Below are 18,340 nucleotides of genomic sequence, written 5' to 3'. Positions count from 1 at the left end.
CTGCTACTAATCTACATAGCTCGGCTTCCGCCGGGCCGCCGGGAACATACCTTTCTTGGCTAGTTTACCGTGAGTTTTGAAAACGCGGTCCACCACAACTCTGCAAGTAAGTACTGAGAGACCACGACCTTCAAAAGCATCAATCTTCATTTAGCAGCTATCTTCTACTGCAGGAATACGCAGTTTCGAAGGAAAAAATGGTGGAAGCATGCTTGGTTGACTCTAAATCAACATTCTCGATTTTTGCTCATTTACTAGACGCCCGCATACTACGCGCCCTTGCAGATATGGGCTTCGCTCGTCCAACCCTCGTTCAAGCAAAAGCCTTGCCCATTGCTCTGGAAGGCCGCGATATCCTTGCAAGAGCTCGGACAGGCAGTGGCAAAACTGCCGCATATTGTATGCCAGTCGTGCAGAAAATTCTTAGTGCAAAATCTGTGGGTGTATTATATTCAGATCATATATCAAGTACTCATCGACTCGTGCAAAAGTCGTTGTCTACCTCAGACGACGCTTATCAAGTGACACGCGCTGTGATCCTTGTGCCCACTCGCGAATTGTCCGAACAGGTCACGGCATGCCTTCAAAGACTTCTTACTTATTGTGAGAAGGAGATTATCGTTATGAACTCTGCCACTGGTTCCTCTACACATCTGCAACGGTGAGATGGTTTCTGCTACTCATATGGTTTTGCTTATGACTGCATCCAGTGCACTTCTCGCAGATAAGCCAGACATCGTCATTTCAACTCCTTCTCGTGCCCTCGGGCTGCTTCAATCAAAGGTGTGTCATAGCCTCACAGTACATGGAGTGTGCCTCATATCGATCCAGACTTTGAATCTCTCCTCACTGGAATCCCTTGTTATCGACGAGGCTGATCTCATTTTGTCCTATGGGCACGATGAGGACGTTCGACAGATCTTTTCTGGAGCATATCTCCCAAAGGTGTATCAGTCATTTTTGATGAGTGCAACCATGACAGATGATGTCGAGGCGTTGAAAGGCTTGGCTCTTCGGAGTCCAGTGAGCTCACCAACTCACCAGCTTTTGTCTTTGCTGATTGCGGTCTTCAGGCCATCCTGAAGTTGGAAGAAGATGAGGATGAAACCTTACTCCTCAGCCAATACTCTGTTCAGTCAGTCCTGCATTGAGTCATCACTTGTTGACTCTCATCCCTGCTTAGGTGCTCCGAGGTCGACAAATTCCTTCTCACATATGTCATCCTCAAACTCCGCCTCATAAAGGGCAAATGCATACTGTTCGTCAACGATGTCGACCGTTGCTACCGCTTGAAACTATTCTTGGAACAGTTCTCAATAAAATGCTGTGTGCTAAATTCTGAGCTTCCCCTTAATTCCAGGTTGGATAAAACTTGTGACATGTTTTCACGCTTAACATTTCATAGATACCATACGGTGCAGGAGTTTAACAAGGGTGTTTACGACTATATCATTGCGACTGATGAACACGGTGCTCATGCAGAAGCTGATTCTGACGATGAACCTGAGGAAGATAGACTTCAGGATGGTGTTGGCGACGAGTGCAGGTAACATTTGTTAGAGCTTTGATTGCTTCTTACGGCTTCTCAGTGACGCCGTCACAACGCGCGGAGACAAACTCGGACAAAGATACTCAACTCGAACCCGCGTCTAAAAAGCGGAAGCATCCCCAAAATGCTCCTCAACCTGGCCCTTCCAAACCAAAGAAACAGAAGCGCCGTACGAAGTTGGACAAAGAGTATGGCGTTACGCGTGGAGTAGACTTTGTCGACGTTGCTTGTGTACTCAACTTCGATCTACCCACGTCATCTCGGTCATATACCCATCGCGTAGGACGCACGGCTCGCGCTGGTCGGGCAGGCATGTCATTATCCTATGTCGTCCCTGAAGATCAATGGGGTAAAAACAAGGTAGTCGGTGGCCTTGAAAGCGCGAAGAATGACGAGGCTGTATTTGCGAGGATTGAGAAAGAGCAGGCGGCACGTGGTTCCAAAATACAGGAGTACAAATTTGATATGAAACAAGTGGAGGCATTCCGATATCGAATGGACGACGCACTGCGGTCCGTAACAAGAAGTGCTATCAAAGAGGCTAGAATCAAGGAACTTAAAACTGAGATCATCAACTCAGAGAAACTCAAAGTAAGCACTCTGATCGATTTACTTCTGTGTTACTCATGTACTGCACAGGCCCATTTTGAGGACAACCCACTCGATCTCGAATATTTACGCCATGACAAACCGCTACATCCCACCAGGGTCCAGGCTCATATGAAACATGTACCAAAATACTTACTTCCTCGTCTAGTTTCAGCTCCAGCTATCGAAGCTGAAGAGTCTCAAGTTGGTTTCGTACCTTTCAAAAAGTCCTCTGCACGCGGTCGTGGCCGCGGTCGTGCTCGCGGTAGCAGAGGTGGGGGGGGCGGAGGCCGCGGCGGGAAGAAAAAATCTGATCCTCTTAAGAAGTTTCGGTAGTGTGTTACTCAGTATGTAGTAGCACCCAAAATTATATTTCATCATATCATTTCCATTTCACTCGTAAACGCCTTCATCCCAGCCCTTTGACCTCTCGACGGCACGCAGCCATGTAGTGAACCCTTTTTCCCGATCCTCCTCGGGTATATGGGGTTTGAAAGTTCGACTGCCTTGGGTATTGACTTCCGCCAACGTCGCTGGCTTAGATATGTCCCAACCGAATAATCGGATGGCTGAGCCAGCAAGAAGTGCTGAACCCAGGGCGGTTGATCTGTCTTGATAGTTAGCGTGTTATCCTCCGTCCTTATAGATATGCACACACTCTTTCATGTCAGGACGAACAACGTCGAAACCACCGATATTCGCCAAGATCTCCATACAAACATCACCATTGGTCATGCCTCCGTCGACCTTAAGGTGTTCGAGCTTTGCGCGCGAATCAAGTTTCATGCTCTCAAGAACTGCACGAGTCTGGAAAGCAGTAGCTTCCATAGTCGCACGAGCAATATGTGCGGGAGTGGTATACGAGGATAATCCTGTTCTTGAAACTCGCTATTGCGTCAATGAAACATGGTAAATTCAGCGTACCGATAAGTAGGCCTGCAGCACCGGGATCCCAATATGGTGCGAGGAGGCCAGAAAACGCAGTTACGAAGAACACGCCTCCACTATCAGGTACTGAAGCTGCCAATGTGTTTATCTCGCTGGCGGACTTGATGAAACCCATGGAGTCCCGCAACCTGACACGAACACTCAAGGGATGCAGTAAATCAAGACTTGCATCTCACCATTTGATGGCGCTTCCAGCAACTCCAACTACATTAGGTTATCACATGTGTGTAGTACCAAAAAATCAACACGCTCACTACTTCCTTCCAGTGCATAGACTGGGGCAGCCCCTGGACCGGGTTGGTAAGCCACCTTACAAAAAAACTCGTGAAAAATGGTGCATGACACCCTGAGAAGGCTGCCTACCGTGCTCAGAAGTCCATGACTACTATTGACAATGTTCTTTCCTGTACAGAATAGGAGGAACGCACCCGTACCATATGTACATTTGGCTTCTCCTTGGCGGAGACACTTGTTTCCTACTAAAGCGCCTTGTTGGTCTCCAATAAGTCCTCCAATAGGAACTCCTTTTAGTGGGCCATGAGACAGATGGCCATACACCTCGGAGGAAGACACAAGTTTTGGTAGTATTGACCGTCGGAAACCAAAAAAAGTCAGTAAACGCTCATCCCAAGCAAGCTTGTGCAGATTTAGCAAAAGGGTGCGAGATGCATTTGTGACTTCGCCAACATGAATGCCGCCATGGACACCGCCTGTAAAGTTCTGTGCGTACATCAGGGGGATCCATCGCACTCCTTGACAGAATGACACCTACATAAACAACCCACGACTCGATTGTTCCGAAAAGTAGATCATCTTCGTGGTGGGCCTTCTGGACTTTACTGTAGTTGTCAACCATCCATCGAAGTTTGATCCCAGAGAAGTACGTGGAGAGTTTCAGGCCCGTACTATCCAAGGATGAGCAATCACAGCACGTAGAATTATATCACTTACATGTCACGTAGAGCTTCCACACCTTCTTCTCCTGTCTTAAATTTCCCAGGCTCTACCTCAATGCCAGTTGTAGCCAACAGGTGCTCAAAGTGAGCGACAGTGTTCTTCGTACGAGAATCGGTCCAAACGATAGCCTTACACAGAGGTTTACCTGTAGTCCTACTCCATGCGACAGTGGTTTCACGTTGATTCGTAATCCCTGCAATTCATGAAGGATGAGGACCTTTTGAGTAGGATGAACGCAAGTACCGATGACTTTCACGCTCTCCTTGGCCCATCCTGCTTCTTCAAGTTTCACACAAGCCTGAGTGATGCACTGCTCTGAGATTTCTTGTATCTCTTCAGGGTCGTGCTCATGCCACCTGCCACATGCAGTGCCAGTAAGGATAGGGTTAGAATTAGGGGGTGCCAGTGACTACTCACCCTGGGTTCGGGTAATACTGCGGGAACTCTGACTGATGCTGGGAAACGATGTTTGCGTACTGATCAAAGATGATGAACCGCACGGAACTGCATACATGGCTGACCATCAGTAATCACGAGGAAGTTCATAGTCAATTCATAGCCATACGTTGTACCGCAATCAAGAGACCCAACAAATTCGCCCTGTTTCAAAATCGACATGGCGTTGCGGAGATGGGGTACCAGTGGTAGAGAAGGGTCTTTGACGCTGGTGGCGGCTTCCGTTGTCCAACCCCGGTAACCTCGTGAACACTTGTTCCGAACCGGCCGGCCCACCGACTGGCACCACCGATAACCTACCGACGACTTACGAGCTCGCATTGACCGTATAGCTTCATGCGAGCTACGACACATTATGAACGGCACAGTACGGTATTAACAACGATTGAGATTGTACGTTGACAGTTGGTAAAACGATAACCGCTGAATCTAGTGGGAGTGTGTGGAGAACATATCATAAAACACCATATGCTTCTTTCTCTTCTTCTGTCCACTCAAAGACAGGAAATGGATGTGCTTCTGTATTGAACACCCACTTATCCAAGGGAATGAGGTCGTCTTCTTGGAAGAGAAGATAGAGATACTTCAACGTTTCGGCCAAGAAAAAGCTATCATAACGCCATTAATAAGAAATACAAGGAGACGCATGGGTGAAGCACGAACCTAGGCATCACATCAAGCTGTTGTGGGTCGTATGTGTCCACTTTGTCAATGTTGGCGTACCCCGATGGTGTCTTCGCTTCCTTTTCGATCGCCTGGAAAATGTCCCATCCACGATGTCGCCATTTCACATCACCAGTAACACGATAAAGGATGTAAAGCGACTCTACAGTCTATAAAGCGGATGTCAGAATGCAACATCATGCAGGCCTGTTTCCTTACCTCGGGTCTCAGTTGGTAGTCAGCGTTCTTAACGTAGTAGTCCCTCATAGCGTACGCCATCTCACGCTCTCGTGCATTCCTAGGGGTGCGATCTCCCACCCAAGGGTGCTTATCTCCCACTCCAGGTGGGGGACCTATTCCACCAGACGTTCTCCAGTCTTGCATGGCGTCCATCCACAGTATTTCAGGACGCGAGCCACCAGATAGCATATTAATGATATCGGGTCCCAACCCTGTCGGCTGGTCTGCGTAAGTCAAGTAACAGGTTTGTGCCAGCCCTTCGGCGGCCCATAGATGTAAATCCTTTAGATCGAATGAGGCAAGCACCTCATAGCCTAATTTCTGTTTGGGGAGCAGGTCATCTGCAAGCGCGGTAAAGTTCAGTCCAACCTCTTCAAGATTATTTAAGGGAAGAGTGTGAGCTCCAAGGGCGAGCAGGCCAGGGAAAAAACAAGATAGATGCTCGAAGTTGTGTGTGGGGCGATTGCCGGTCCTATATAATTTCGAATCTGTAACGTACAAGAGGTGGCGATTCGGCGAAATGTACATCAAGTTGTTGAGGACGTGGGAGGTGAAGCGCAGGTCTACAAAGAGTGATTAGATATAAACGAAAGATTGGCAAGCGAAACCTTACACATCTCCAGGTTGGCCTTGTCCTTGCGAGCGGTCATCAGGTACTGCTTGAGGATGTACTCGTGGGCGCTGTCGGACGCTGCACCAACAGAAAGGTGGGCTGGTCATGGCAAGAATGCAGTCAGCAGGAGTCTATCTACTATGCATCATGCACGTACCGTCTTTTGCCTGTCCCGACGATATGTTCCAATACATAGGATACATACCACCGTGTTGGCGCAAATCAGCATTGAAAAAGTTACGTGTGGCGGTTGTAGCCTGTGTGCAATAGGCTCAATCTTATGTGCGATACAGTTTATTTTAAACTCACTCGGTCGACATGTTCCTTCTTACCAGTAATCTTACCGAGATAGGCGTATTCCATTTGATAGCTTGCAATCTCTGCCAAGCTTCCAACTAATGACCCGTCGCTTGTACCTCTGAAGCAACAACAAAAAATTAGGCCTGTAGAAGTTATATGGGTTGGAAATAATAGAGATTACCTAATAGTGTTTACGCCGTACTTGGGAAAACCACTGGCGGTCTCGAATGCAGGAGCCAATATTGTGCCAAGTTGATCAGCGCGAATGCGCAATATGTCGTCATTAGTCAGCGCATAAGCGGAGAGGAGACCGCCAAGTTGACGTATGACAGTCTCAAAGAATGGCACGCGGGTATTCTATAGGCAACTTAAGCATCATTGAGAGATGCTAGGGGATATCGCTCACTGTGGGTAAAGTGAAGTTTGTATCATGTACAGCTGTCATTGCGCGCTTATATTCTTGTTCTAAGCCCATCATATGCATTGTGTCAAGGGAGTCAACTGCAGTGACGGCCCATCCATTGAAGCTTTGTATTGTTACGTGAGCGAATGTGGGGTAATTGAAAGGTATACGTAAGCTCACTTGTTGATGCTGGTATTTGATAAAGGGCGGAGCTCATCATTTGGGAATGCGAAGCGCTCATAACCATGGTAGGCGTGCAAGAAGGCATCCCTAACTTGGAAGGATCTGTCTGTCCATACCTCTGGTGTCACGGGGGCGTAGTGCATAACATCGACAGGAAACGAGTAGCCGGTACGTCGGAAGTAGTTGAAATAAAGCACGAGCAGTGCTATAGATAAGGCGAATGCAAATACGATGTGACGAATGGAGACGCCTCCGTGACGCAGCAATGAGGAGGCTTTGGTGACTACGTTGTTCCCTAGGAGTTTGGCAGGAAAATTCATGGTCGAGTAAGATATGGGAGATCCTATGCAGTAAGAATGAGTGTGGTGCAGAGAGACTTGCTACGTGAGCAGAGCGTGCAGAATGAACTCTCCACGCCCAAACACCCACGGTAGACAGATACTGGTGTAAATTGCTTGAGCTCCGCCTGCAACCGGCGAAACAGCAGCAAATGGCGAGTACCAGACAACACTGGCACAATAACTAATCGACTACTAGGAGAACGTGTAAAGCGAGAGAAACACTAGTCATGCCAAAGTCATGCAGAAGGAATTTCAAGATTAACCACGTTCCACGTGGCAACAGCAAATGAGGAAACCAGTGGACCTGCGGTCAACGGTCAATTTGGAAGATAGCTCGGATGCAACGGAAAGTGATGTGAAGCTACTTTCAAAGACTTCAAGAAGATGATTGAATATTTCACTTGGCTTCTAGATGTTTTATGGATGGAGCATGGGCGGAAGCTGGCGGAGCTGAGTTTGAAGTTCGTATGAGAATTAGGCAGTGAATATGTGAATGACTTATGACCAACATCATCTTCGAGCAATGTCCAGCTTCGACAAGACAGTCAAGTTAGCTTGCAAACCAAAGGCGGCTCCTCCAAAGGCAAAGGTATCTCTCTAATAACACCAGTATCACTTGATTTCACACTAACTTTTATCCCCTAGTACCTGGATCCCATAATTGCTGCTACTTGGTCAGAAGATGGTGCTGTTCATGACGTTTGCAAAGCGCTCGTTCCTCGCCTTCGCGAACCTAATGCAATCGTGCGCAATAAGCCTTATAGCACCTCAGACTACAGCTGACGATCTAGCATAGGTTGTGTTCAAGGCACTAATCGTGCTTCATACCATGATTCGCAATGGAGCAACAGACAACGTCTTATCTCATCTATCTTCTTCGGAAATCCTTCGTCTGCGAAATGTGTCTGCCGGTAACTGGGAAGGTATGTTCTGCTCATAGTCATAATTCTCATGGAAATATAGACCCACTTCTATTTTATCGGTGTACTTAGGATACAACGCTCCCCAGAATCTCCAGCACTACGCTATTTATTTGGACTCCCGCATACGTGCATATCGTGATTTGAAGCATGATGCAATCCGTGTCCAGGCAGAGTCAAATCGTGACATGCGCGTCAATAACTCCATTGAAGAGGATATGGCGTACTCTAGTGCCCCGGCCCCAAAGTCAGCATCCACCAAGTCCAAGGCGCCTCAAAGGAGTAAAACAATCATGGGAAGGAAATTACGCGTCATGACAGTGGACAAGGGCCTACTCCGGGAGACTAAGACTGTGCAAACAATGATTGACACCCTGGTAGAGTGCAGGGTACGCCTCACGTCTGAATCTGCCAGATCACTTACACAATATTTATTAGTTCTATCTCGATGATCTAGAAGACGAATTAACTATAACTGCGCTCCGCATGCTCGTCAAGGATTTACTCATTCTTTTTCAGGCCGGCAATGAAGGCGTCATCAATGTATTAGGTTTGTTTATCCATCCTCGTGACATTTTTTTGCTTAAAGGGATCTCAGAACACTATTTCGAGATGTCAAAGATTGACGCGGAGCAGGCACTCTCCATATATCGACATTTCTGCACTCAGACAGAGCGAGTGGTGGAGTACTTGAGCGTCGCAAAGAAATTGCAGAATCTACTCAACGTTCCTATTCCAACTTTGAAGCATGCAAGTAGAGTTTTCCTGCGCTTGTTAAACCACTCACAGATGCCATCAGGCCCCTGTATCGTTGGCGGGTGCACTCCAAGAATACTTGAACGACCCCAATTTCGAGCAGAACAGGATTGAGTACAGGACAAATAAGGAAGCTGTCGACAGAAATGGCAAAAATCGCAGTGGGGCCCTATCTTCGGCGCCTAAAGGTGACTAAGTCCACTTTCAGAGAGTCACAATCTGACTTCTTCCAGCCTCATCATCGCAAGCAACCTCCACTGCATCCACATCTACCCCAGCAAATGGTTCATCCACTCAAACTTCAAGTTCCGCACCCAAGCTTGAAGCTACTCAGGCTATGGCAGACTTCTTTGCTTCTGTGGAGGAAGATCAACCTGTCATGTTCAATCCTCCGACTAGCAGGTAAGCCACCATTAATTGCAGAGATCCCAACGACTTTGCTTATTTTTGCACAGCCCGACGTCCAACCACTTCCGTCAACAGCCAGTGTCCAATCCTTTCGTTCAGCGACAAATGACAGGTGCTTTCCAAGGTCAACCTTTCGGTTTTCCTGGTCAAATTCAGCCGCAGGCCACTGCCTTCCCTCAGTCCTTCCAGTCAGTTCAGCCCAACGCCTTCAGTCAGCAACCGCCATCCACTCAACACCAACATCGACCTTTTTCCACCTTCTTGCAACCACAACCTACTGGATTTATAATGCCGCAAGGCACAGGTTTCTTGCAGCCGCAAGCTACCGGCGCAAACCCATTTAGACAGAGCATGGTGATGATGCAGGGGACTAGTACACCGGCTTTCAACTTTGGGGTAACGAATGCCTTCTTGCCCCAGATGCAACCTGCTGGACAAACCAACGCACCATTCCAGCCAGCTTCCCAGCCTCAGCCGTCATGGTCTTCGAACGGATTTGTTATGCAAACGCCTTCCACAAGTACACAGCTTGGACAGGTCAATGGGGCGCGCACATCATTTGACGTCCCTACTCGACCTGCTTCGACTCCCCTCACAACTTTCGGCACAACACAGGCATCTTCGACCTCGCCACCAGTAGCACAACCTGTCAAATCTCATCAGACTGGTTCGCGCAATCCGTTTGGAGTGCCAACTACGCCAGCCCCGCCAGTGCCAAAGCCACCAACACTGATGGAGTTGGCCATGGCTGCCGGAAGCTCGAATAATGTTCCACCTACCGATTTTGCACCGCCTCAGGCTCCACAGCCACAACAGACGGGCTTTTTTGGACCGCCAGGTGCTTCTGGTGGGGAGTCATCGATATCGAGTGTTGCCTCGTCCTTTGCATTCGGCCGAAAACCAGAGGACAGGAAATTCAGCCCTAGCGGTCCTGGAATACTCAACCCACAGACCACCACGACTGCATCAGATTCTTTATTTTCTTCCTTCTCTCCACTGTCTACGCAACCTACAGGAGCCACCATAACCTCCAACACTCCTTCCATGTCACTTTCAGGTGACCAGCTAAAACCCCAAATGACCGGCTTTAGTGGCATCAAGCCATTTAAACCCACATCGTCCTTTGGCGCTTCCTTGTTAGAATCACTACCTCCAATACCACAATCCGGTCCCACTACTCCTAGTATCACTGGTACATCCGGTAGTTTGTCTTCTCCACCAGCCTCAAGCGGGACAACTTCTGCTTTTGGCGCTCATGTTTCGAGCATCGGACAGCAGCCGACTGGTATTGGTGCTCTTAGTTCACAGCCAGATATAAGATCCACGCTTGGGGTAGGTCTTAGACCCCAGGCAACCGGTGGAGCCAACCCTTTCAGGGCTACGATGTATGCTGCATCTTCGCCTAATGCCGGAGATGGATCTGTGCTGCCCACTATGAGCTCGCTGCCACAGTTCAGCGGAACCAATGGATCCTCATCCTTTGCATCCAGTTACGGAAGGAGCCCTTTTGGATACCCTGGAGCCCAGGATCCCTCGCAACAGTCTTTCCAACAGCAAACCGGGACCGCATCGCTTATTTAGTCCTGACCTGTCCTATCCACGCATCTATTCCTTTTCAATTTTGTCTCTTATTGCTATCTCTCGCTCAAGTTCCCACTATCGTTTACGCTCGGATATCACGTTGCCTGGACCTCCCATTCATTTCTTCTTTACCTGTCTCCTGTATAATCTAGTAGTCGAGCTTGTGGAAGCGTCTTGAATACCAATTTTTACTTTTCACTGAGGACTCCATAAGTTAAGCGTCAAAGACCCCGAGTCACCGTGATCGGAAGTCGCGTCACGCTTCCCGCCGCTGGCTGCACTTTGTTCTTTACCGCCACCAACCTTACCACTTCAAGTGACGGTCTAAGTCATTCCAAGATGGCCTCGTGAGTTGCGCCCCGAAAATACCTGGTGCTTTTTATTGATCATAAATGCAGCGAACAACTTAAAGCAGCGAGGGCAGATGCCACCGACGCGTTTGCACCAGACATGACTGTGGAGACCGCTCTTGAACACGCGAGACGTGCGTTCGCCCTAAAAAAATATGAGCAGGCAGTAGAATATTATGCTACTGCCCTGGAACTTCAGTACGTGATCGAAATTGGACTCATTAAGCTGTGGTTCTGACGCGCTGTGTGTCTCTCATCCCATAGAACAAGGAAGCAGGGTGAGGATGCACCAGAAACAGCTAATCTCTACTTCTCGTATGGAAAAGCGCTGTTAGAGAACGCGATATCACAGGCTTCGGTTTTGGGTAAGGAGCAGCCCGAGAACGGAGATGAAGCAGAAGGGAAACGTGTGTGACGCGTTTTATTTACGTCTTGTGGGTGCAGCTGATCATCTCGTAGTCTCGGGCACTGGCGCCAATGGAAAGGGTCCTATTCTATCCTTTTCCGGAGATGCAGATGAAGGCATTGACCTTTTCGGTCAAGCCGCGATTGCAGAAGAAGAAGAGGGTGAAGAGGATGCTGAAGCGGAAGATGGAGAGCCAGAAGATGACTTTAATGCCGCATGGGAAGTCTTGGAGCTTGCGCGTGCAATTTACGAGAAAGGCAAGGATGAAGATGACGAAGTCAAAATGAAACTTGCTGAGACATATATTGCCCTCGGAGATGTATCTCTCGAGACGGGTACGCCCACCTTTTACTCGGCTAAGTATCCGCATAGTAACAGACTATCATATAGAGAAATTCGACCAAGCTATCACAGACTACTCAGAGGGACTCGCACTTAAGCTCGATCTTCTCCCGATTTCATCGCGCCAAATTGCTGAAGCACACTATAAGCTCAGTATAGTGCTTGACCTAACCTCTGGGCGACTTTCGGATGCTATCTTGCACGCGGAGAAGGCTCTGGAAAGCGTTGATGCTCGCCTAGCGGAACTCCATGACGGAATCGATGGAAAGCTGCTCCCTGAATCTAGTCGGGAAGTCAAAACAGACAAAAAGGGCAAGGGCAAGGCCATTGGCTCCGACGTACACGCAGATGGTGTGCGCCGTCTGACCAGGAGCCAGATGGAAGCCGAAATGAAGGAATGCGAAGGATTGAAAGAAGACCTCGCGCTGAAGGTGAGCCGTGCAGGTTCAGGAAGTGTATACTGACAATGCTTTTGCATAGGTGGAGGAACTTAAAACAACTCCCAGTGAGCCAACAGAGTCTGCTCCTGCAATGGCTGCAAAAGCGCTAGATGCGGAATTGAATGCTCAGTCGATATCTGTCCCTGGCCAACCAGCAGTGGTTAACGATTTGACATCATTGGTTGTGAAGAAGAAGAAAAAAGCTGCTGAATTAGATGCACCGGCTAAACGCAGGGCAGACGACGGAGAAGGTGATGGCAGCCCTACTGCAAAGAAGGCAAAGCTGGAAGAGGATGCACAATCATGAGGATCTATTTACTTCAACTATTGCGATAGTCATGTTTGTTAGAATGGTACACTGGTTGTTGCAATCGCTGCATGCTTGAAGCTCTTCTTTCCCTCTCCTACCCCAAATTCTCCTACGGTATGACCCCTCTCCGCCTTGCTCCTCAATATATATTTGTAGGTGACAAGTCCCTCGAGACCCACCGGCCCACGAGCGTGTATCCGTCCTGTACTAATTCCAACTTCAGTTCCGAAGCCATAACGGAATCCGTCTGCGAAACGTGTGCTAGCATTGACAAAAGTCCCTGCAGAGTCTACGCCTCTGCAGAATGCAGACGCTGCACGTTCGGATTCAGTTATGATAGAATCCGTGTGATGGGAGGAATGAGAGTTGATAAATTGAATTGCGGAATGAAGGGAGGGCAGGGCTATGACAGATATCGTAAGATCAAGGTGCTCGACAGAATAGGATGATTCTGTGGACGAGTGGACGTGACTTGAGAACCTTTCGGGGACGTTGGGAAGTGAGGCAAGTGCTGATAAGGTATGTGAATCACATAATAGATGAACGTCTGCTGCCAAGAGTGCTTGTGCAACCTCTCGCCACACCGTATTTAGAAGAGAGGTGTGCACAATAAGAGTTTCTGCAGCATTGCAAGCAGATGGATAATCCGTCTAGCATATGTTATCGTGAGAATATGATCGCTGCCTCAACAATTGAGAGACTTACCTTTGAGTCCACAACCACGCGAACGGCTTTTTGACTATCAGCGGATTCATCTAGATATACATGACACAATCCATCCGCATGTCCCATGACTGGTATCCGCGTGCTATTCTGAATGGCCTTCACAAGACTGTTGCCTCCGCGGGGAATGACCAAGTCAATGTAGCGGTCAAGATCCAGTAGTGCAGAAACTTCTGCCCTCGTTTGAATGGCTTGGACATACGTGCTCGGAAGTGAAGTCTGTGACAATCCCTGCGAGATTGCCTTGGCGAGGAGATGTGTCGTGTGATTCGATTCCTTTCCGCCTTTGAGGATTGCAGCGTTTCCTGAAAGTGGCCGGTTCGTATGCACATATGACAAGCTGGAGATAACAGGCCTACCTGACTTGATCGCCAGAGCCGCAATATTTACCACAACCTCAGGGCGTGCTTCAAAAATCACAAGAAGAACGCCTATCGGACATGAGACACGATACAGTTCGAGATCGTCATCGAGCTGTGAAGTATAGGAGACGACACCAGTTGGATCGGGAAGGTCTGCGACATCTTGCACGCCCTTGAGCATGGAATCCCATTTATCGCCCATTCCGAGATCGAGACGCTTCATCATGGCGTTCGACATCTTTCCTGCATCGACCTCGACTTGCGCCGCCTTGGTATGCAAGCAGAGAATGTGTGAGGATCATTATGGATCTTGAGCCGAGAAACGATGCTGCACCTCCATATCCAGCTTATTTGCTGCGAATATTTCAGCCTTGTTAGCCTCGAGCTGCTGTCTGATCTTTGCGAGGGCATCTATTCGGACAGTAGCAGGAAACAACTGAGACTCTTCGAATGCAACTTTTGCAGCTTTTGCGATTTCTTCCGCGGTGATATCGGATCCCATTGATAGTACTTGTTATAGATGAGGAATTACAGTTCTTTCGTCCAAGTACTATGATCAATGGTTTGGCCGTCTTCAGGTAACTACACTTTTGTCCGCGTTATATACGCCAATATGATATTTTCGGGAGGAACGAGCATCTGTATGGGGACAATTGGGATGACGATGACTCCGGGCCCTGAGACCTGCTTGTGGTCCCGCCTCATCCTTTGAGGATTCTTTATATAGATTAGGCTGATATTCGATTCCGCTTCATCTTGTTGCACATGCACGCAGTCTGGTGCATGCGAGGCATTCCATACGAGATCTCTTTGGCAGCCACCACACGAACGTGGCAGCGGCATATTCAGCCCTTTTCCAGTGTAACGAATCGACGATGTATCGGTGGTGCTAACAATAACCGAATCCGAGCTCCCTGAGCTATTGTCCGAGTAGTAAACGAAGCCCCGCTCACAATAGTGTGAGATGATCTTAAGTTGTATACTCCATATTTCGGCAAGTCAACCGTTGGTGCCCCAAGTCTTCCTGGTCGTTGATATAAAAGAACGCAGCTCGCCATCACATTCTCTCACCTTCGTAAATTATCAACTTTTTGCTGGTTTTGTTTTCTTCGCCATGGTGTCTCGGTCGCACGCCTTTGTCTTCGCCACTGCTGCATCTTTCATTCTACTTGCAAAGGCACAACAGACCTCTGGCACTCCCCCAAGCAGCTGGCCTCAAGTGTACCCGGGAATGCCGAATGGTAGCTACAATACGGAGTGGCAGGACTGTATGTCAACCCTTGATCCCACCCGTAATAGGAAGGCTCACTACACACCTAGACTTCCAAGTGACCGAGAATCTTCCAAATGTTACATGGTCCCTCCCTCGTAATTGGGCAGGGAACATTCCTGTTCAGAGAGAGGGTCATCCTAACAATACCTTGTTTTTCTGGGCATTTGAGAGCGAAGAGGGTTCTTTCACTTCTGATTCGACTGACGCACCATGGGGTATTTGGCTAAATGGAGGGTAGGAGATACGATATTCACTGTCCATCATGTTGGTGCTGAGACCGTTGCAGACCCGGCTCATCAAGTCTTGTTGGCTTATTGTTTGAGGTCTGTCTTTCGTTCTACCTTGATCGCTGCCGACTCTGGATTTGACAATTGGCGAAAGAATGGCCCAATCAATGTACAAAACGACTATTCGTTATTGGAAAACCACTATGCATGGAACACAGTGGCAGACTACGTCTGGATAGACCAGCCAGTGTAGGTGTTGTATCATGTGTTGATGTCCACTCTCCAATAGAAATCATCCCGTCAGCGGCGTTGGGTTTGGAACTGCTGATTCCACTGGTTATAGTACGTTCAGATCCCACGAGGCTTGCCTCAGCTTACTTATTCCTTTAGTTTTTGACGAAGATCAAATGGCGGCGGACTTCGTCAGTACACACACATCATACTTGCACCTCACTTTCACTGACTGCACACAGTTTGGGTTCTTGGAGAATCTTGTCAAGGTCTTCCCCGGCTTGGCTAAGCGCCCATTACACCTAACGGGTGAAAGCTATGCTGGCATGTATATAGCAAGTGTACTGTCTTGCTGCATGCGCAGAACTAACATTGTTCGGAACAGCCTTACATAACGAAAGCTTACTTCGAGATGGAGAATCCGCCAGTTATATTGGCTAAGATCGCTATCGGAGATGGCTCTATTGCCTCTGGAGAAACATTTGAACTCCTCCCGGTGGTGAGCCTTTTACTCACCAGATGACCTACTTCACAGTGTTCACATTCTAAAGCTTAGCGTCATCGAGACATATCCGCAGGTGATCGGGTATGACACCGATGTCTTTGAGTACTTCCGCGAACAGTTCGTACTCGTATTCGAATTATACTCCTGCGATTTCTTTAACATGTCCCCAGAGAAGCGCTTTGTGGCTATGATCTTACCCTTGAATATCCCCAAAACGGACACTTCCCAACGCTGAATTACACTCCTGGAGCCAACCCATCTAGTATGTCTGCATCGAGGCGATACAGAGCCCGACAAGGTCAATTCTCCAAGAAGCTGTTTTTGGCCGAAATGGAACAGAAGTACAATGCACGTCTGGCAAAGCGGACCACTAGTCTGTCCAAACATGAGCGCCTGCGTGCGCGGGATGCTTGGAAACGTGATTTAGCAGGCCGTGCAAATGGCACCATCGACGCATGGTATGGGTGCGATGTTTACGATGAGATATTGGATTATGCCATCAACTTCACCTTCCCGTGGTGTATGTTCATTGCTTTCATTATTTGGCTGTCGCTTATGGAGACAATAGCACTCAGTAAGGACTCTGGAGGGATGTTCGACGTAAGTAATATTTTGCTCTCGCCGCTGTACTTATTGCAAGTCGTAGGTATATAATATTCCAGATGCCCTAAACCCTGAGGCACCTATGGATGGGTCAGTTTTTTTGAACAACCCACAAACTCGCGCTGCTATTCATGCACCGACGAGCATGGATTGGGCAGAATCCATCTACTACCCATTCGGCAACAGTTAGTCAGCGACTGTTCTCAAGGGTTTCCTTCGACTAATGATCCTGACTCAGACTATACTAATGGTGATCCAAGTAAGCTTATATTTGCCCTCTCGCATAAAATTTCTTCCTGACTGAACCCTTTTCTAGGTCCTGAGTCAGTGAATCCTTGTATACCCTATCAGATTTGATGCTTACCACGTAACACAGACCTATGGCATTCCTCACAGACTTGGCCACGAATGCCACAGCCCACAACGTCTCTGTTGTCATATTCTCCGGAAATGATGACTCCCTCATTCCTCACCTTGGTTCACAAAGTGAGTCGCCACTATCGGTCGAGTCAAAGTGTTAATCACTTCCTCAGTTACTATCCAAGTATGTTGAACGATAACCGGTTTGTGAAGAAATGTCGGCTCATTGTGCCTAGAACACTACTTTTGGCGGGATTCAAGGTTTCACGCGCAGACCATCGACACCATGGTATGATGACAATGGCGATTTTGCTGGTATTGTGCATCAGGAACGCAACTGGACTTATGTCCTTGTTGACCACGCAGGCCACCTCGTGGGGTACACAAATCCCCAATCAGTACGTCTCGTCTTTCATAATCTATAGTGTCATAAATTCAGACTACAGAAACTCCGAAGGGTTTTGTCTTTATCAGGGAGTTCGTCTTTGGAAACAACCAGACTGGGCTGGTCACCAACACTTCCTCGGGATCTGCGACTGTCATAGGTGGCGAGGTCTCTTCCCTGGCAAATGAGATTATGACAGGACAGGCTGCCATCTACTACGGCTCAGCGACTACCGAATCCACATATTACTTCCCCACCGCCACAGTGCAGGCATGGAATGCATATATTGCAACCGCTACCGGCACGCCTCTATGATGGCCGCGTTGGCGAGGTAACTAGGTCTGCATCGACGCAGATAGGTGGAACGATGGCATTCGGGAGTGTCATTGTGGTGATAATGCTATTTGCACTGTAGGGACTAATTAACATTAATTATTGAATGGACTTAGCCTGTTTGCATGTACTTGTGTAGCTCTTTTTACAAGGCATATTTTAAAATACCAATACTATTCTTAAACCGCAATCTACTACCGCACCGTTCATTTGCTCCTGTTCTCATTTTGGCCATAAATTAACTACTGCTTATTTACTTCGCAATTTCAAAGGGCCACACCCGAATTCATGACTCACAACACTGTCATGACACTACCGAATCTTCCTAAGAGGATCAGATTTTGTCTTCTCGCCGCGACCTCGGCCACCACCACCTCTGCTACCGCGAGCATGACCGCGCATAGAGACTTTTTGAAAGGGACAAAACCAACTTGGGACTCTTCAGCTTCGATAATTAGAACTGAAACTAGACGAGGAAGCAAATATTTTTGGTACATGTTTCATATGTGCTTGGACCTGGTGGATGTAGCGGTTTGTCATGGCGTAGATATTCGAGACCGAGGCTGTCCTCAAGATGGGCCTGT

The 18,340-nt window shown here is 48.2% G+C and overlaps 7 protein-coding genes across 7 annotated transcripts; 4 read left to right on the top strand and 3 right to left on the bottom strand.

Annotated features, from left to right (window-relative positions):
- Positions 1-90: 90 nt before the first annotated feature.
- F5891DRAFT_1273380 (P-loop containing nucleoside triphosphate hydrolase protein) lies at positions 91-2,473 on the top strand (the record flags this gene model as incomplete). Its single annotated transcript, XM_041370137.1, has 9 exons — positions 91-437; positions 492-661; positions 711-783; positions 832-1,023; positions 1,074-1,135; positions 1,184-1,360; positions 1,406-1,542; positions 1,590-2,140; positions 2,189-2,473. Exons 1-9 carry the CDS (start codon positions 198-200, stop codon positions 2,471-2,473), a joined length of 1,887 nt encoding a protein of 628 aa, XP_041233146.1. The 5' UTR covers positions 91-197.
- Positions 2,448-4,705, bottom strand: F5891DRAFT_996125 (uncharacterized protein). Its single transcript, XM_041378344.1, has 11 exons — positions 4,608-4,705; positions 4,460-4,546; positions 4,286-4,398; positions 4,037-4,235; positions 3,858-3,990; positions 3,449-3,805; positions 3,340-3,394; positions 3,262-3,289; positions 3,062-3,213; positions 2,796-3,009; positions 2,448-2,744 (listed from the first exon to the last, which is right to left on the bottom strand). The coding sequence occupies exons 1-11, from the start codon at positions 4,658-4,660 to the stop codon at positions 2,531-2,533; spliced, it is 1,605 nt and encodes a 534-aa protein (XP_041233145.1). The 5' UTR covers positions 4,661-4,705; the 3' UTR covers positions 2,448-2,530.
- A 146-nt stretch (positions 4,706-4,851) lies between these two features.
- On the bottom strand, positions 4,852-7,688 carry F5891DRAFT_996121 (glycoside hydrolase family 47 protein). The gene is made up of 9 exons (XM_041378343.1): positions 6,898-7,688; positions 6,721-6,841; positions 6,496-6,671; positions 6,324-6,432; positions 6,172-6,271; positions 6,015-6,113; positions 5,381-5,964; positions 5,162-5,331; positions 4,852-5,106 (listed from the first exon to the last, which is right to left on the bottom strand). Exons 1-9 carry the CDS (start codon positions 7,218-7,220, stop codon positions 4,953-4,955), a joined length of 1,836 nt encoding a protein of 611 aa, XP_041233144.1. The 5' UTR covers positions 7,221-7,688; the 3' UTR covers positions 4,852-4,952.
- A 58-nt stretch (positions 7,689-7,746) lies between these two features.
- Positions 7,747-11,104, top strand: F5891DRAFT_996118 (ANTH domain-containing protein). Its single transcript, XM_041378342.1, has 9 exons — positions 7,747-7,830; positions 7,887-7,985; positions 8,038-8,164; positions 8,234-8,550; positions 8,600-8,711; positions 8,760-8,911; positions 8,961-9,105; positions 9,151-9,319; positions 9,373-11,104. Exons 1-9 carry the CDS (start codon positions 7,765-7,767, stop codon positions 10,904-10,906), a joined length of 2,721 nt encoding a protein of 906 aa, XP_041233143.1. The 5' UTR covers positions 7,747-7,764; the 3' UTR covers positions 10,907-11,104.
- Positions 11,105-11,245: 141 nt separating this feature from the next.
- On the top strand, positions 11,246-12,751 carry F5891DRAFT_1180582 (uncharacterized protein; the record flags this gene model as incomplete). The annotated part of the gene is made up of 6 exons (XM_041365953.1): positions 11,246-11,253; positions 11,305-11,454; positions 11,521-11,663; positions 11,716-11,997; positions 12,053-12,435; positions 12,485-12,751. 6 exons carry the CDS (start codon positions 11,246-11,248, stop codon positions 12,749-12,751), a joined length of 1,233 nt encoding a protein of 410 aa, XP_041233142.1.
- F5891DRAFT_1219577 (gamma-glutamyl phosphate reductase) lies at positions 12,646-14,341 on the bottom strand (the record flags this gene model as incomplete). The annotated part of the gene is made up of 4 exons (XM_041369386.1): positions 12,646-13,404; positions 13,460-13,782; positions 13,837-14,107; positions 14,174-14,341. 4 exons carry the CDS (start codon positions 14,339-14,341, stop codon positions 12,790-12,792), a joined length of 1,377 nt encoding a protein of 458 aa, XP_041233141.1. The 3' UTR covers positions 12,646-12,789.
- Positions 14,342-14,953: 612 nt separating this feature from the next.
- On the top strand, positions 14,954-17,738 carry F5891DRAFT_938601 (Alpha/Beta hydrolase protein; the record flags this gene model as incomplete). Its single annotated transcript, XM_041374179.1, has 16 exons — positions 14,954-15,107; positions 15,160-15,346; positions 15,399-15,435; positions 15,494-15,588; positions 15,644-15,681; positions 15,730-15,761; positions 15,813-15,911; positions 15,956-16,069; positions 16,122-16,192; positions 16,246-16,595; positions 16,644-16,675; positions 16,722-16,863; positions 17,075-17,164; positions 17,212-17,222; positions 17,275-17,436; positions 17,496-17,738. The coding sequence occupies 16 exons, from the start codon at positions 14,954-14,956 to the stop codon at positions 17,736-17,738; spliced, it is 1,857 nt and encodes a 618-aa protein (XP_041233140.1).
- Between the last annotated feature and the right edge of the window lie 602 nt (positions 17,739-18,340).

Source organism: Suillus fuscotomentosus (assembly GCF_016647785.1).
Source record: "Suillus fuscotomentosus strain FC203 chromosome Unknown F5891scaffold_2, whole genome shotgun sequence".
NCBI lineage: Eukaryota > Fungi > Basidiomycota > Agaricomycetes > Boletales > Suillaceae > Suillus > Suillus fuscotomentosus.
Note: the sequence above shows the minus strand (reverse complement) of the source record. Positions and strands in the feature narration are given on the sequence as shown.